The sequence below is a fragment of the Hemiscyllium ocellatum genome, chromosome 13, assembly GCF_020745735.1.
Source record: "Hemiscyllium ocellatum isolate sHemOce1 chromosome 13, sHemOce1.pat.X.cur, whole genome shotgun sequence".
NCBI lineage: Eukaryota > Metazoa > Chordata > Chondrichthyes > Orectolobiformes > Hemiscylliidae > Hemiscyllium > Hemiscyllium ocellatum.
In genome coordinates, this window is record NC_083413.1 from 50,397,029 (window position 1) to 50,410,475 (window position 13,447).

Here is a 13,447-nt window from a genome sequence, read left to right on the forward strand (position 1 = left end):
AAGAGTTTCTTCTGCAGCTGTACAGGGCCCTGGTGTGACCACATGGAGTACTGTGTGCAGTTCTAGTCTCCAAATTTGAGGAAAGACATTCTGGCTATTGAGGGAGTGCAGTGTAGGTTCACGTGGTCAATTCCTGGAATGGCGGGACTACCTTTTGCTGAAAGACTGGAGCGACTGGGCTTGTACACCCTTGAGTTTTGAAGACTGAGAGGGATCTGATTGAGACATATAAGATTATTAAAGGATTGGACACTCTGGAGGCAGGAAACATGTTTCTGTTGATGAGTGAGTGCTGAACCAGAGGACACAGTTTAAAAATACGGGATAGATCATTTAGGACAGAGATGAGCAGAAACTTCTTCACACAGAGAGAGGTAGCTGTGTGGAATGCTCTGCCCCAGAGGGCAGTGGAGGCCCAGTCTCTGGATTCATTTAAGAAGGAGTTGGATAGAGCTCTCAAGGGTGGTGGAATCAAGGGTTATGGAGATAAGGCAGGAACAGGATACTGATTAAGGATGATCAGCCATGATCATATTGAATGGTGGTGCAGGCTCAAAAGGCAGAATGGCCGACTCCTGCACCTATTGTCTATAAATTACCGTTCCACTTCCTCATCCAAGTCATTAATAAAAATCACAAAGACCAGAGGTCCCAGAACCGATCCCTGCTGAACACCACTGGTCACCGAGCTCCAGGCTGAATGCTTTCCATCTGCTACCATCCTCTGTCTTCAAGAGCCAGCCAATTCTGTATCCCGACAGCCAATTTTCCCTGTATTCCATGCCTCCATAGTTTCTGAATGAGCCTACTATGGGGAAACCTATCAAACACCCTGCTAAAATCCATATACACCACATCCACTACTCTACCTTCATCAATATGTTTTGTCACATCCTCAAAGAATTTAATAAGACTTGTGGGGCATGATCTGCCCCTCACAAAACCATGCTGATTGTCTCTAATGAAACAAGCTTTTTCAAATAATGATAAATCCTGTCTCTCAGAATCCTTTCCATTAATTTGCCCACCACTGACATAAGACTGACTGGTCTGTAATTCCCTGGGTTTCCCTATTCCCTTTCTTGAGAAAGGGAATAACATTTGCCACTCTCCAATCATCTGGTACTACTACAATGGACAGTGAGGATGCAAGATCATTGCCAAAGGGACAGCAATCTCTTTCCTCGCTTTCCATAGTAACCCTGGGTACTTCCTGTCTGGCCCAGGGGACTTATCTATCCTCATGTTTTTCAAAATATCCTCCTTCTTAATATCAACCTGTTTGAGCATATCAACTTGTTTCATGCTGTTCTCACAAACAACAATGTCCCTCTCACTAGTGAATACTGAAGCAATGTATTCATTAAGGATCACCCCTACTTCCTCTGACTCCAGGCACAAGTTTCCTCCACTATCCCTGATCAGTGCTACCCTCACTTTGGCCATTCTCTTGTTTCTCACGTCAGTGTAGAATGCCTTGGAGTTTTCCTTATTCCCATCTGCCACAGCTTTCTCATGCCCCCTTCTAGCTCTCCTAAGTTCATTCGTCAGTTCCTTCCTGGCTACTTTGTAACCCTCTAGAGCCCTGTATGATCCTTGCTTCCTCAAACTTAAGTAGGCTTCTTTTTATGTCTTGACAAAATATTCCACATCTCTTGTTTTTCAAGGTTCCTTCACCCTACCATCCCTTCCTTGCCTCAGTGGGACAAGCCTATCCAGCACTCTCAGAAAGTGCTCCCTAAACAACCTCCACATTTCTGTCATGCGTTTACCTGAGAATGTCTGTTCTCAATTTTTGCTCCACAGTTCCTGTAATTCCGCTTGCCCCAATTAAATATTTTCCCATACCATCTGCTCCTAACCCTATCTATGACTATAGTAATGACCAAAGCGTTGTGATCACTATCACCAAAATGCTCTCTCACCGAGAGATCTGACACTTGATCTCATTCATTGCCAAGCACCAAATCCAATATAGCTCCCCTCTAGTCGGCCTTTCTACATATTGAGTCAGGAATTCTTCCTGAACACATGACAAAATCTGCTCTATCCAAACTATTTGCAATAATGACAACCCATGACAACAACCCTGGTACTTCTGCACCTTTCCAAAATCTGTCTCCCAATCTGCTCTTCAGTGTCTTTATTGCTATTGGTGGGGGGGGGGAGGGAGGGTCTGTAGAATACCCACAATAAAGTGACTGCTCCTTTCCTCTTTCTGACTTCTACCCATAATGACTCAGTAAGCAAACCCTCCTCACTGACCTCCCTTTCTGCAGCTGTGATACTATCCCTGATTAGCAATGCTACTCCCCCACCTCTTTTACCTCCCTCCCTATTCCTTTTGAAACATCTAATCTCTAGGACATTCAACAGCCATTCCTGTCCCTGTGACATCCAAGTCTCTATAATGGCCACAACAGCATAGCTCCAAGTACTGATTCATGCTCTAATTTCATCACCCTTATTCCTGATATTTCTTGCATTAAAATAGACATACTTCAACCCATCACACTGACTGCAACTTTACTCACTCAACTGTCTACCCTTCCTCGTAGACTCTCTGTACGCTGTATCTGCCTGTTAGCCCATCCTCTGATCAGTAGCTCTGGTTCCCATCCCCATGCCACACTAGTTTAAGCCCTCCCAAAGAGCTGTAGTAAACCTCCTATCCAGGATATTGATGCCACTCCAGTTCAGATGCAACCTGACCTCCTTGTACAGGTCCCACCTTCCTCAGAAGGTGTTCCAATGATCTACATACCTTAAGCCCTCCCTCCTACACCAGCTCTGAAGCCATGAGTTCAGTGCACTCAATATCTGTTCCTAGCCTCACTATTTTGTGACACTGGTAGCAATCCTGAGATTACTACTCCACACATCCTGCCTTTTAGCTTCCAACCTCGTGAGCTTAAGAGGTATAGTTACTATGTTTGCAGATGACACCAAAATTGAAGGTGTAGTGGTCAGCGAAGGTTACCTTGGATGACAATGGGATCTTGATCAGATGAGCCAATGGGCTGAGAAGTGGCAGATGGAGTTTAATTCAGATAAATGCGAGGTGTTGCATTTTGGGAAAGCAAATCTAAGCAGGACTTATGCACTTTAATGATAAGGTCCTAGGGAGTGTTGCTGACAAAGAGACCTTGGAGTACAGGTTCATAGCTCCTTGAAAGTAGAGTCACAGGTAAATAGGGTAGTGAAGGTGGTGTGTGGTATGCTTTTCTTTATTGGTCAGAGTATTGAGTACAGGAGTTGGAAGGTCATGTTGCAGTTGTACAGGACATTGTTTAGGCCACTTTTGGAATACAGAGAAACCTCGATTATCCGAATAATGGATTATCCAAAGATGATCTCAAGATCCAATAGAAACATTACATCAAAGAGGTGTTTCCAATACTGATCATGTCTTTTGCTTACAATGATTAAAAATGAACTTGGCTTACTGAAATGCTGCCAAGAACAGTCTGAGCATCATTGGGAGACCAGCCATTGTATCCAAATGACTGACTGCCCACCCTCTCCCACATTTTGCCTGGAGTTCTACACAGGGGTGTAGCCTAATCCCCCCCTTCCCCAGAGACTCATCCCCCAAAAGGCAGCAGTAGTCTTTACTGTTGGTGTCCAGTCTGGCTGTCCCAGGATGGGGTTGGGGCGCTAGTGGAGGTGGGGACGTGGTGGGAGTGGGGGCAGGGGTGGGGACGGGGGATAGATTGTTGGTGGGGAGGTGGTGTTGGACAGGATTGGGGGGTGGGTTGGCATGGGAGAGGACGTGGGCGTGATTGGATGGGTTTAGGGGCAGACGGGGGGACTGGGTTAGGGGTGGGTGGGGGTGGGGTGAGGTCAGGAGGGCGGGGCTGGGGGGATTGAGGGCAGGCGGTGTTGGAGGGATTGAGAACAGACATGGGGGGTGGTGTTGGATGCAGACTGACGGGATTTGGAGTGGAAGGGGGTGCAGTGTTGGACAGGGTTGGGAGTGGAGGGGGCGGTGTTGAACAGGGTTGGGAGTGGACGGGGGTGCGGTGTTGGAAAGGTTTGGGAGTGGACGGGGGTGGTGTTGGACAGGTTGGGGGTGGACGGGGGGGGGTGGTGTTGGACAGGGTTGGGGGTGGTCGGGGAGGTGGTGCTGGACAGGTTGGGGGTGGACGGGGGGTGGTGTTGGACAGGGTTGGGAGTAGACAGGGGGTGGTGTTGAACAGGGTTGGGAGTGGACAGGAGGGCAGTGTTGAACATGGTTGAGAGTGGACGGGGGGGGTGGTGTTGGACAGGGTTGGGAGTGAACGGGGAGGCGGTGTTGAACAGGGTTGGGAGTGGACGGGGGGGCTGTTGGACAGGGTTGGGAGTGGACGGGGAGGCGGTGTTGGACAGGTTGGGAGTGGACGGGGGGTGGTGTTGGACAGGGTTGGGAGTGGACGGGGGGGCAGTGTTGGACAGAGTTGGGAGTGGTCAGGAGGGCGATGTTAAACATGTTTGGGAGTGGATGGGGGGTGGTGTTGAAAATGGTTGAGAGTGGACGGGGGGGTGGTGTTGGACAGGGTTGGGAGTGGAAGGGGGGCGGTGTTGGACAGGTTGGGAGTGGACGGGGGGTGGTGTTGGACAGGGTTGGGAGTGGACGGGGAGGCGGTGTTGGACAGAGTTGGGAGTGGACGGGGGGGGCGGTGTTGGACAGAGTTGGGAGTGGTCAGGAGGGCGATGTTAAACATGTTTGGGAGTGGATGGGAGGTGGTGTTGAAAATGGTTGAGAGTGGACGGGGGGGTGGTGTTGGACAGGGTTGGGAGTAGACGGGGGGTGGTGTTGAACATGGTTGAGAGTGGACAGGGGCTGGTGTTGGACAGGGTTGGGAGTGGAAGGGGGGGCGGTGCTGAACAGGGTTGGGAGGGGACAGGGTGGTGGTGTTGGACAGGGTTGGGAGTGGACGGGGAGCAGTGTGGGAAAGGTTTGGAAGTGGACGGGGGTGGTGTTGGACAGGGTTGGGAGTGGACGGGGGCAGTGTTGGACAGGTTAGGAGTGGACGGGGGGGTGGTGTTGGACAGAGTTGGGGTGGACGGGGGGGTGGTGTTGGACAGGGTTGGGAGTGGACGGCGGGGTGGTGTTGAACAGGGTTGGGAGTGGACGGGGGGGTGGTGTTGCACAGGGTTGGGAGTGGATGGAGGTACGGTGTTGGAAAGGTTTGGAAGTGGACGGGGGGGTGGTGTTGGACAGGGTTGGGAGTGGACGGGGGTCGGTGTTGAAAATGGTTGAGAGTGGACGGGGGCTGGTGTTAGACAGGGTTGGGAGTGGAAGGGGGGGCGGTGTTGAACAGGGTTGGGAGTGGACCCGGAGGTGGTGCTGAACAGGGTTGGGAGGGGACAGGGAGGCGGTGTTGGACAGGGTTGGGAGTAGACGGTGGTGGGAGTGTTGAACAGGGTTGGGAGTGGACGGGGGGAGGTGTTGAAAATGGTTGGGAGTGGACGGGGGGCAGTGTTGGACAGGTTGGGAGTGGACAGGGGGGTGGTGTTGGACACGGTTGGGAGTGGACGGAGGTACGGTGTTGGAAAGGTTTGGAAGTGGACGGGGGGTGGTGTTGGACAGGTTGGGGATGGACGGGGGGGTGGTGTTGGACAGAGTTGGGGGTGGTAAGGAGGGCAGTGTTGAACATGGTTGAGAGTGGACGGGGGGCAATGTTGGACCAGGTTGGGAGTGAACGGGGAGGCGGTGTTGAACAGGGTTGGGAGTGGACGGGGAGGCGGTGTTGGACAGGGTTGGGAGTGGACGGGGAGGCGGTGTTGAACAGGGTTGGGAGTGGACGGAGGTACGGTGATGGAAAGGTTTGGAAGTGGACGGAGGGTGGTGTTGGACAAGGTTGGGAGTGGACGGGGGGGTGGTGTTGGACAGAGTTGGGAGTGGATGGGGGGTGGTGTTGGACCGGGTTGGGAGTGGATGGGGTGGTGGCTGAACAGGGTTGGGAGTGGATGGGGTGGTGGCTGAACAGGGTTGGTAGTGGACGGGGGTCGGTGTTGAAAATGGTTGAGAGTGGACGGGGGCTGGTGTTGGACAGGGTTGGGAGTGGACGGGGGTGGTGTTGGACAGGGTTGGGAATGGACGGGGGGGAGGTGTTGAAAATGGTTGGGAGTGGACGGGGGGGTGGTGTTGGACAGGGTTGGGAGTGGACGGAGGTACGGTGTTGGAAAGGTTTGGAAGTGGACGGGGGGTGGTGTTGGACAGGGTTGGGAGTGGACGGGGGGCAGTGTTGGACAGGTTGGGAGTGGACGGCTGGGTGGTGTTGGACAGGGTTGGGAGTGGACGGGGGGGTGGTGTTGGACAGGGTTGGGAGTGGACGGAGGTACAGTGTTGGAAAGGTTTGGAAGTGGACGGGGGGTGGTGTTGGACAGGTTGGGAGTGGACGGGGGGGTGGTGTTTGACAGGTTGGGGGTGGACGGGGGGGTGGTGTTGGACAGGGTTGGGGGTGGACGGGGGGATGGTGTTGGACAGGGTTGGGAGTGGACGGGGGGTGGTGTTGGACAGGGTTGGGAGTGGAAGGGGGGGCGGTGTTGAACATGGTTGGGAGTGGACCCGGAGGTGGTGCTGAACAGGGTTGGGAGGGGACAGGGTGGTGGTGTTGGACAGGGTTGGGAGTGGACAGGGTTTGGTTTTGGACCCGGTTGGGAGTGGACAGGAGGGTGGTGTTGAACAGGGTTGGGAGTGGATCCGGAGGCGGTGTTGAACTGGGTTGGGAGTGGACGGGTTGGGGGGTTTTGAACAGTGTTGGGAGTGGACGGGGGGCATGTTAAACAGGGGTGGGAGTGGACGGCGAGGCAGTGTTGGACAGGGTTGGGAGTGGACAGGGGTGTGGTATTGAACTGGGTTGGGAGTGGACCCGGAGGTGGAGTTGGACAGGGTTGGGAGTGGACAGGGGGGCTGGTGTTGGACACAGTTCGGAGTGGACGGGGAGCGGTGTTGGACAGGGTTGGGAATGGACGGGAGTTCGGTATTGTACAGGGTTGGGAGTGGATGGGGAGTTGGTGTTGGACAGGGTTGGGAGTGGACAGTGGGAATGTTGAACAGGATTGGGAGTGGACGGGGGCGGTGTTGAACAGGGTTGGGAGTGGATGGGGGGCAGTGTTGGACAGGGTTGGGAGTGGACGGGTGGTGGTGTTGAACAGGGTTGGGAGTGGACTGGTTGGGGTTGTTGAACAGGGTTGTGAGCGGACAGGGGTGCAGTGTTGAACAGGGTTGGGAGTGGATGGGGAGGCAGTGTTGGATGGGGTTGGGAGTGGACAGGTGGGCGATGTTGGACAGGGAGTGGATGGGGGGCAGTGCTGGACAGTGTAGGGAGTGGACGGGGGGGTGATGTTGGACAGGGTTGGGAGTGGACAGGGGATGATGTTCGACAGGGTTGGGAGGGGACGGGGAGGTGGTGTTGGACAGGATTGGGAGTGGACAGGGATTGGTGTTGGACAGGGTTGGGAATGGACGGGGATTGGTGTTGGACAGGGTTGGGAGTGGATGGGGAGTTGGTGTTGGACAGGGTTGGGAGTGGACAGTGGGAATGTTGAACAGGATTGGGAGTGGACGGGGCGGTGTTGAACAGGGTTGGGAGTGGATGGGGGGCAGTGTTGGACAGGTTGGGGGTGGACGGGGGGGTGGTGTTGGACAGGGTTGGGGGTGGACGGGGGGATGGTGTTGGACAGGGTTGGGAGTGGACGGGGGGTGGTGTTGGACAGGGTTGGGAGTGGAAGGGGGGGCGGTGTTGAACATGGTTGGGAGTGGACCCGGAGGTGGTGCTGAACAGGGTTGGGAGGGGACAGGGTGGTGGTGTTGGACAGGGTTGGGAGTGGACAGGGTTTGGTTGTGGACCCGGTTGGGAGTGGACAGGGTTTGGTTTTGGACCCGGTTGGGAGTGGACAGGAAGGTGGTGTTGAACAGGGTTGGGAGTGGATCCGGAGGCGGTGTTGAACTGGGTTGGGAGTGGACGGGTTGGGGGGTTTTGAACAGTGTTGGGAGTGGACGGGGGGGCATGTTAAACAGGGGTGGGAGTGGACGGCGAGGCAGTGTTGGACAGGGTTGGGAGTGGACAGGGGTGTGGTATTGAACTGGGTTGGGAGTGGACCCGGAGGTGGAGTTGGACAGGGTTGGGAGTGGACAGGGGGGCTGGTGTTGGACACAGTTCGGAGTGGACGGGGAGCGGTGTTGGACAGGGTTGGGAATGGACGGGAGTTCGGTATTGTACAGGGTTGGGAGTGGATGGGGAGTTGGTGTTGGACAGGGTTGAGAGTGGACAGTGGGAATGTTGAACAGGATTGGGAGTGGACGGGGGCGGTGTTGAACAGGGTTGGGAGTGGATGGGGGGCAGTGTTGGACAGGGTTGGGAGTGGACGGGTGGTGGTGTTGAACAGGGTTGGGAGTGGACTGGTTGGGGTTGTTGAACAGGGTTGTGAGCGGACAGGGGTGCAGTGTTGAACAGGGTTGGGAGTGGATGGGGAGGCAGTGTTGGATGGGGTTGGGAGTGGACAGGTGGGCGATGTTGGACAGGGAGTGGATGGGGGGCAGTGCTGGACAGTGTAGGGAGTGGACGGGGGGGTGATGTTGGACAGGGTTGGGAGTGGACGGGGAGGTGGTGTTGGACAGGATTGGGAGTGGACAGGGATTGGTGTTGGACAGGGTTGGGAATGGACGGGGATTGGTGTTGGACAGGGTTGGGAATGGACGGGGATTGGTGTTGGACAGGGTTGGGAGTGGACGGGGAGGTGGTGTTGGACAGGATTGGGAGTGGACAGGGATTGGTGTTGGACAGGATTGGGAGTGGACAGGGATTGGTGTTGGACAGGGTTGGGAATGGACGGGGATTGGTGTTGGACAGGGTTGGGAGTGGACGGGGGTGGCGGTTTTGAACAGTGTTGGGAGTGGACTTGGGGCAGTGTTGAACCAGTTTGTGAGTGGACGGGGGTTGGTGTTGGACCGGATTGGGAGTGGACGGGTTGGGGGGTGTTGAACAGGTTTGAGAGTGGATGGGGGGCGGTGTTGGACAGGGTTAGGAGTGGACTGGGGGTCGTGTTGAACAGGGTTGGGAGTGGATGGGGGGCGGTGTTAGACACAGTTGGGAGTGGACGGGGGGGGTGTTGAACAGGGTTGAGAGTGGATGGGAGGGCGGTGTTGGACAGGGTTGGGAGTGGACGAGGGTGGCGGTGTTGAACAGGGTTGAGAGTGGATGGGGGGGCGTTGTTGGACAGGGTTGGGAGTGGACGGGGGGGCAGTGTTGAACAGGGTTGGGAGTCGATGGGGGGGTGGTGTTGGACAGGGTTGGGAGTGGACGGGGAGGCAGTTGTGGATGAGGTTGGGAGTGGACGGGGGGTGGTGTTGGATAGGATTGGGAGTGGACGGGGGGGTAGTGTTGGATGGGGTTGTGGTCTGGGCCTGAAAGTGGGAACGGGGTTGGACGTGGTTGGGGGGGTTGGCACAGACAGGGGACCGGTCGCAGATGGGGGGGGGCTGGCGGTGTTGGATGGGATTGGGGGATGGGTGGAGGAAGGATGGGGTGTTGGAACGTGCGGGCGGGGCTGGAGGGCAGGCGGACAGGGGTGGGGCAGCAGCTCATGCACGGTGTGCTGCTACTTCATCTCCTGAACGGGGACTGGACTTAACAGAAAACCCCGAGCCCCAGAGGTAAGGCAATTAACCAAATAATCAGTTATCCGAATGAAATAGTGCCCACCCATCTCATTTGGATAATTGAGGTTTCTCTCTCCTGCCTGTAATTCTGGTCTCCTTCCAATTGGACAGATGTTGTGAAACTTGAATGGGTTCAGAAAAGATTTACAAGCATGTTGCCAGGTTTGGAGGATTTGAGCTTTAGGGAGAGGATGAATAGGCTGGGGCTGTTTTCCCTGGAGCATCAGAGGCTGAGGGGTGACTTTATAGAGGTTTATAAAAATCATGAGGGTCATGGAAAGGATAAATAGACAAAGTCTTTTCCGTGGGGTGTGGGAGTACAGGACTAGAGGCCATCGTTTTAGGGTGAGAGGGAAACGATATAAAAGAGACCTAAGGGGCAACATTTTCACGCAGAGAGTGGTGTATGTATGAAATGGCTGCCAGAGGAGTTGGTGGAGGCTGGTACAATTGCAACATTTAAAAGACGCCTGGATGGGTATATGAATGGGAAGGGTTTGGAGGGATATGGGCTGGGTGCTGGCAAGTGGGACTAGATTGGGTTGGGATATCAGGTCGGCGTGGACAAGTTGGATTGGAGGGTCTGTTTCTGTGCTGTACATGTCTATGACTCCCTGATTCTAACATCCTAGATTCACTTTTCAGGTCCTCATCCCTTTTCCTAGCTATGTCATTGGTATCAATATGTACCACAACTTCTGGCTGCTCACCCTTCCCCTTAAGAATCCTGTAGACTTGATACGAGACATACCTACCCTCGCACCCAGGAGACACCATCCCACCAGAAGTCTCATTTGTGACTACAGAATCTCCTGTCTATTCCTCTAACCATTGAATCCCGTATCATTATTGCTTCTCTATTCTCCCCGCTCCCCCTCCCCAACTTCCATTTTGAGCTACAGGGCCAGGTTCAGTGCCAGAGACCTGACTGCTGTGGCTTTCCCCCGGTAGGTCACATATCCCCCTCCCCTTCCCCCCACACACCACCCCAACACCACCACCCAACAGTATCCAAAGCAGTATACTTATTATTGAGGAAATGGCCGCAGTGGGTCCCTGCACTCTCTATCACCTTTCCCTCTCCTGACAGTCACCCAGTTCCCTTTATCCTCCCTATAACTCCACTCTAGCACCCCCTCAGCCTCACAAGTGATTCAGTTCCAGCTCGAATTCCCTGAGGCGGTCTGTGAGGAGCAGGAGTTGGGTGCACTTCTTGAAGGTGAAGTCATCAGGGACACTAGTGGTGACCCTTACCTCCCACATACTGCAAGAGGAGCATGCAGCTGCTGTAACTTCCATTCCCTCTGCTCTAAATTGCCAAAAAAGATAAAAAAGAAAACCTTACCAATCCTCCACACCGTCTTTTTTATTTGGCTACAGGAGAAGGACAGGTGGGAGATACTGCATGTATAGTGTTTTGGGTTTAGCCACTACCAGAATATATTAATTTACTTACCCAGCAGTTAATGTTAATATGATGTTTAGTCAGTGATAGGTCACAAGACTGCAGATTATCAATAACAACAGAACAGAAATGTACCACACATAAGAAAAACAACAAACAAAATTATCTAATTACAAAAAAAGCAAGATTTTTAAAACACACAGGAAAACAATGTTTCAACCTGTTTCCCAGCATTATTCTTTAGCCATTCAATCCGAGAGAAATCACATTCCTATTTCAACTTTAACCTGACAGTTTCATAGCTGAGGACTGTGGAAACATTTTGATGATTCCTTTCCCATGGACTTTTCACAAATCTGAGAGTCTGAAAACTTTCTCAACTTTAATAACCTGGAGATTTCCCAACTCCCCTACCTTGGAAGTTTCACAAAGTAAACCTTTCTGCTAGGTGATTGTTCATTGAAACCTTCCAGTAGAGAAACTCAACTTGCTTCTAAACTGAACCTAAAGTATTCTGAAATAAATTTAAAAAGCAAAAACTTGCTCAATCCCAGGTTTTTTAACAAAGCGAATCTATGTTACTGTACCTGTTATAAATGTAAAAGTTTACATCTTTCCATTAAGACCACAGTTACTTGCTTTCTGACAAATTACAAATCTCGTCATGGTTTGAAAGAACTCTCTGATCTTGATTGTTTTTATAAAAAAAGAAAGCCCTTCATATTAGCAATCTGCACCCATCTGTCTGTATTTTGAAATTAAATTGCAAAAATTAATATACAAATTATGCACACTTTATTACACTTGAAAATGGCTCTCACCTGTTGGAACAGGAACATAATGTAGATCCAGAGTTGGGGCTGTTCACTGTTGAGGGTGAAACTGGATTTGCTGTACAGGCAATAAAAACCTTTTTGCGGGCAACTGAACAGCAATTTAGCTACACATCTCCGAATGGAATCTGGGTAGAAATCATAACAAGTTGAACATGTTGGTGAGCAGAAAATTGTCACAAAACAAGAAAGTTTCAGGTAATTATGGTAACTTAGAATGCAACTGAAATTGTAGTATTAACTTGAATTACACTGAAGGTATGTAGCTTTTTAAATGATGACTTTCTTTCTTGTACCAATTCCAGAGATAAAAATCACACAACAGCTGGTTGTAGTACAACAGGTTTATTTGGAAGTACAAGCTTTCAGAGCGTTGCTTCTTTGCCAGGTAGCTAGTGGGGCAAGATCATAGGACACAGAATTTATGGTAAATGATCAAAGGGTCATACAACTGCGATGTATTGTACAAATCTAGATTGCTGTTTAGTCTTTAATCACTTGGATCAGGTTGCAGGTTTTGTTTCATTAAAATATAAATCCCAGAACTTCTTTCAGGTCACATTCCCAAGATAACTTATGGTTTTATAAAAATAGGTGACATCTCAGCTCAAACTTTGCATTAAAGCTGTGAGGTTAGAGTCTGTCTGTATTCCAACCTGAAGTCTGACTTGTTTTATTTCCAAAGTAGAAATTTATAAAATGTCACATTGACTGACTGCCTACAGCCATCAAGGACATTCGGCCTCGCAACTTTGGATGACTTGCCCTCCAAGGTGGACTTCAAGATAGGCAACAACGCAGAGTCACCAAGCAGAGGCTGATAGCCAAGTTCGGTACCATGAAGGTAGCCTCAACTAGGACCTTGGGTTCATGTCACTCTACAGATGACTCCACTACACTATACGCACACATACACACATTGTCTTACACATGATCACACTCTGACACTCACGCAGACCCTCTCTCAGACACACATGCCCTCACACTTGCGCACACATATTCTCTCTCTCTTACATGCACACATGTCCACAGGGTGAATTTACATTTGAAGATTTGTACTTGCATTCTATTTTGTTCAAAAGCACACAATCTGTAGGCAGTCAGTCCATGTGACATTACCTAAATTGTTTGATTTTAACTTTGTCTACAGATTGTGTGCTTTTTGAACAAAATTGATTGTATCAACAAAGACAAATCTGCAAATGCAAATTCACCCTACAGACTTCCAGGGATACTCTGAAAATGCTAACAGACAAATAGTAATTCTTCCACTGTTCAGCATTATCTTTCTGAACTGAAATTTTAAAACACTTCAAATTACCTTGAATAGTTGTCATCTTTAGACTTTGGGGTTAGTATTTGGTACGATCATCTGTAAGCTTGTCTTCCTATCAGTCTCAGTTTTAAGTTTATTTTCCAAGGTGCAGTTAAGGAAATTGACCAGTCTGCTCTTCACTCACTTTGGTTCATGTTCAAACTTCAAATTCATTCACTGAAACCTTTTTATCGAGATTACTAATTTTAAATGACATTTTGTATTTACAGATAGATTTAGCCTTC

General features: G+C 51.2%; 1 protein-coding gene across 4 annotated transcripts in view; it reads right to left on the bottom strand.

Moving 5' to 3' along the window:
* The window catches only part of veph1 (ventricular zone expressed PH domain-containing 1), a 264,411-nt gene that overhangs the window by 54,848 nt on the left and 196,116 nt on the right, over positions 1–13,447 (bottom strand). For all 4 annotated transcript variants that reach the window (XM_060834168.1, XM_060834169.1, XM_060834166.1 and 1 more), the window contains exon 10: positions 11,876–12,015. In XM_060834168.1, coding sequence (XP_060690151.1) covers positions 11,876–12,015 — 140 coding nt within the window. The remainder of the gene's footprint in view (positions 1–11,875; positions 12,016–13,447) is intronic.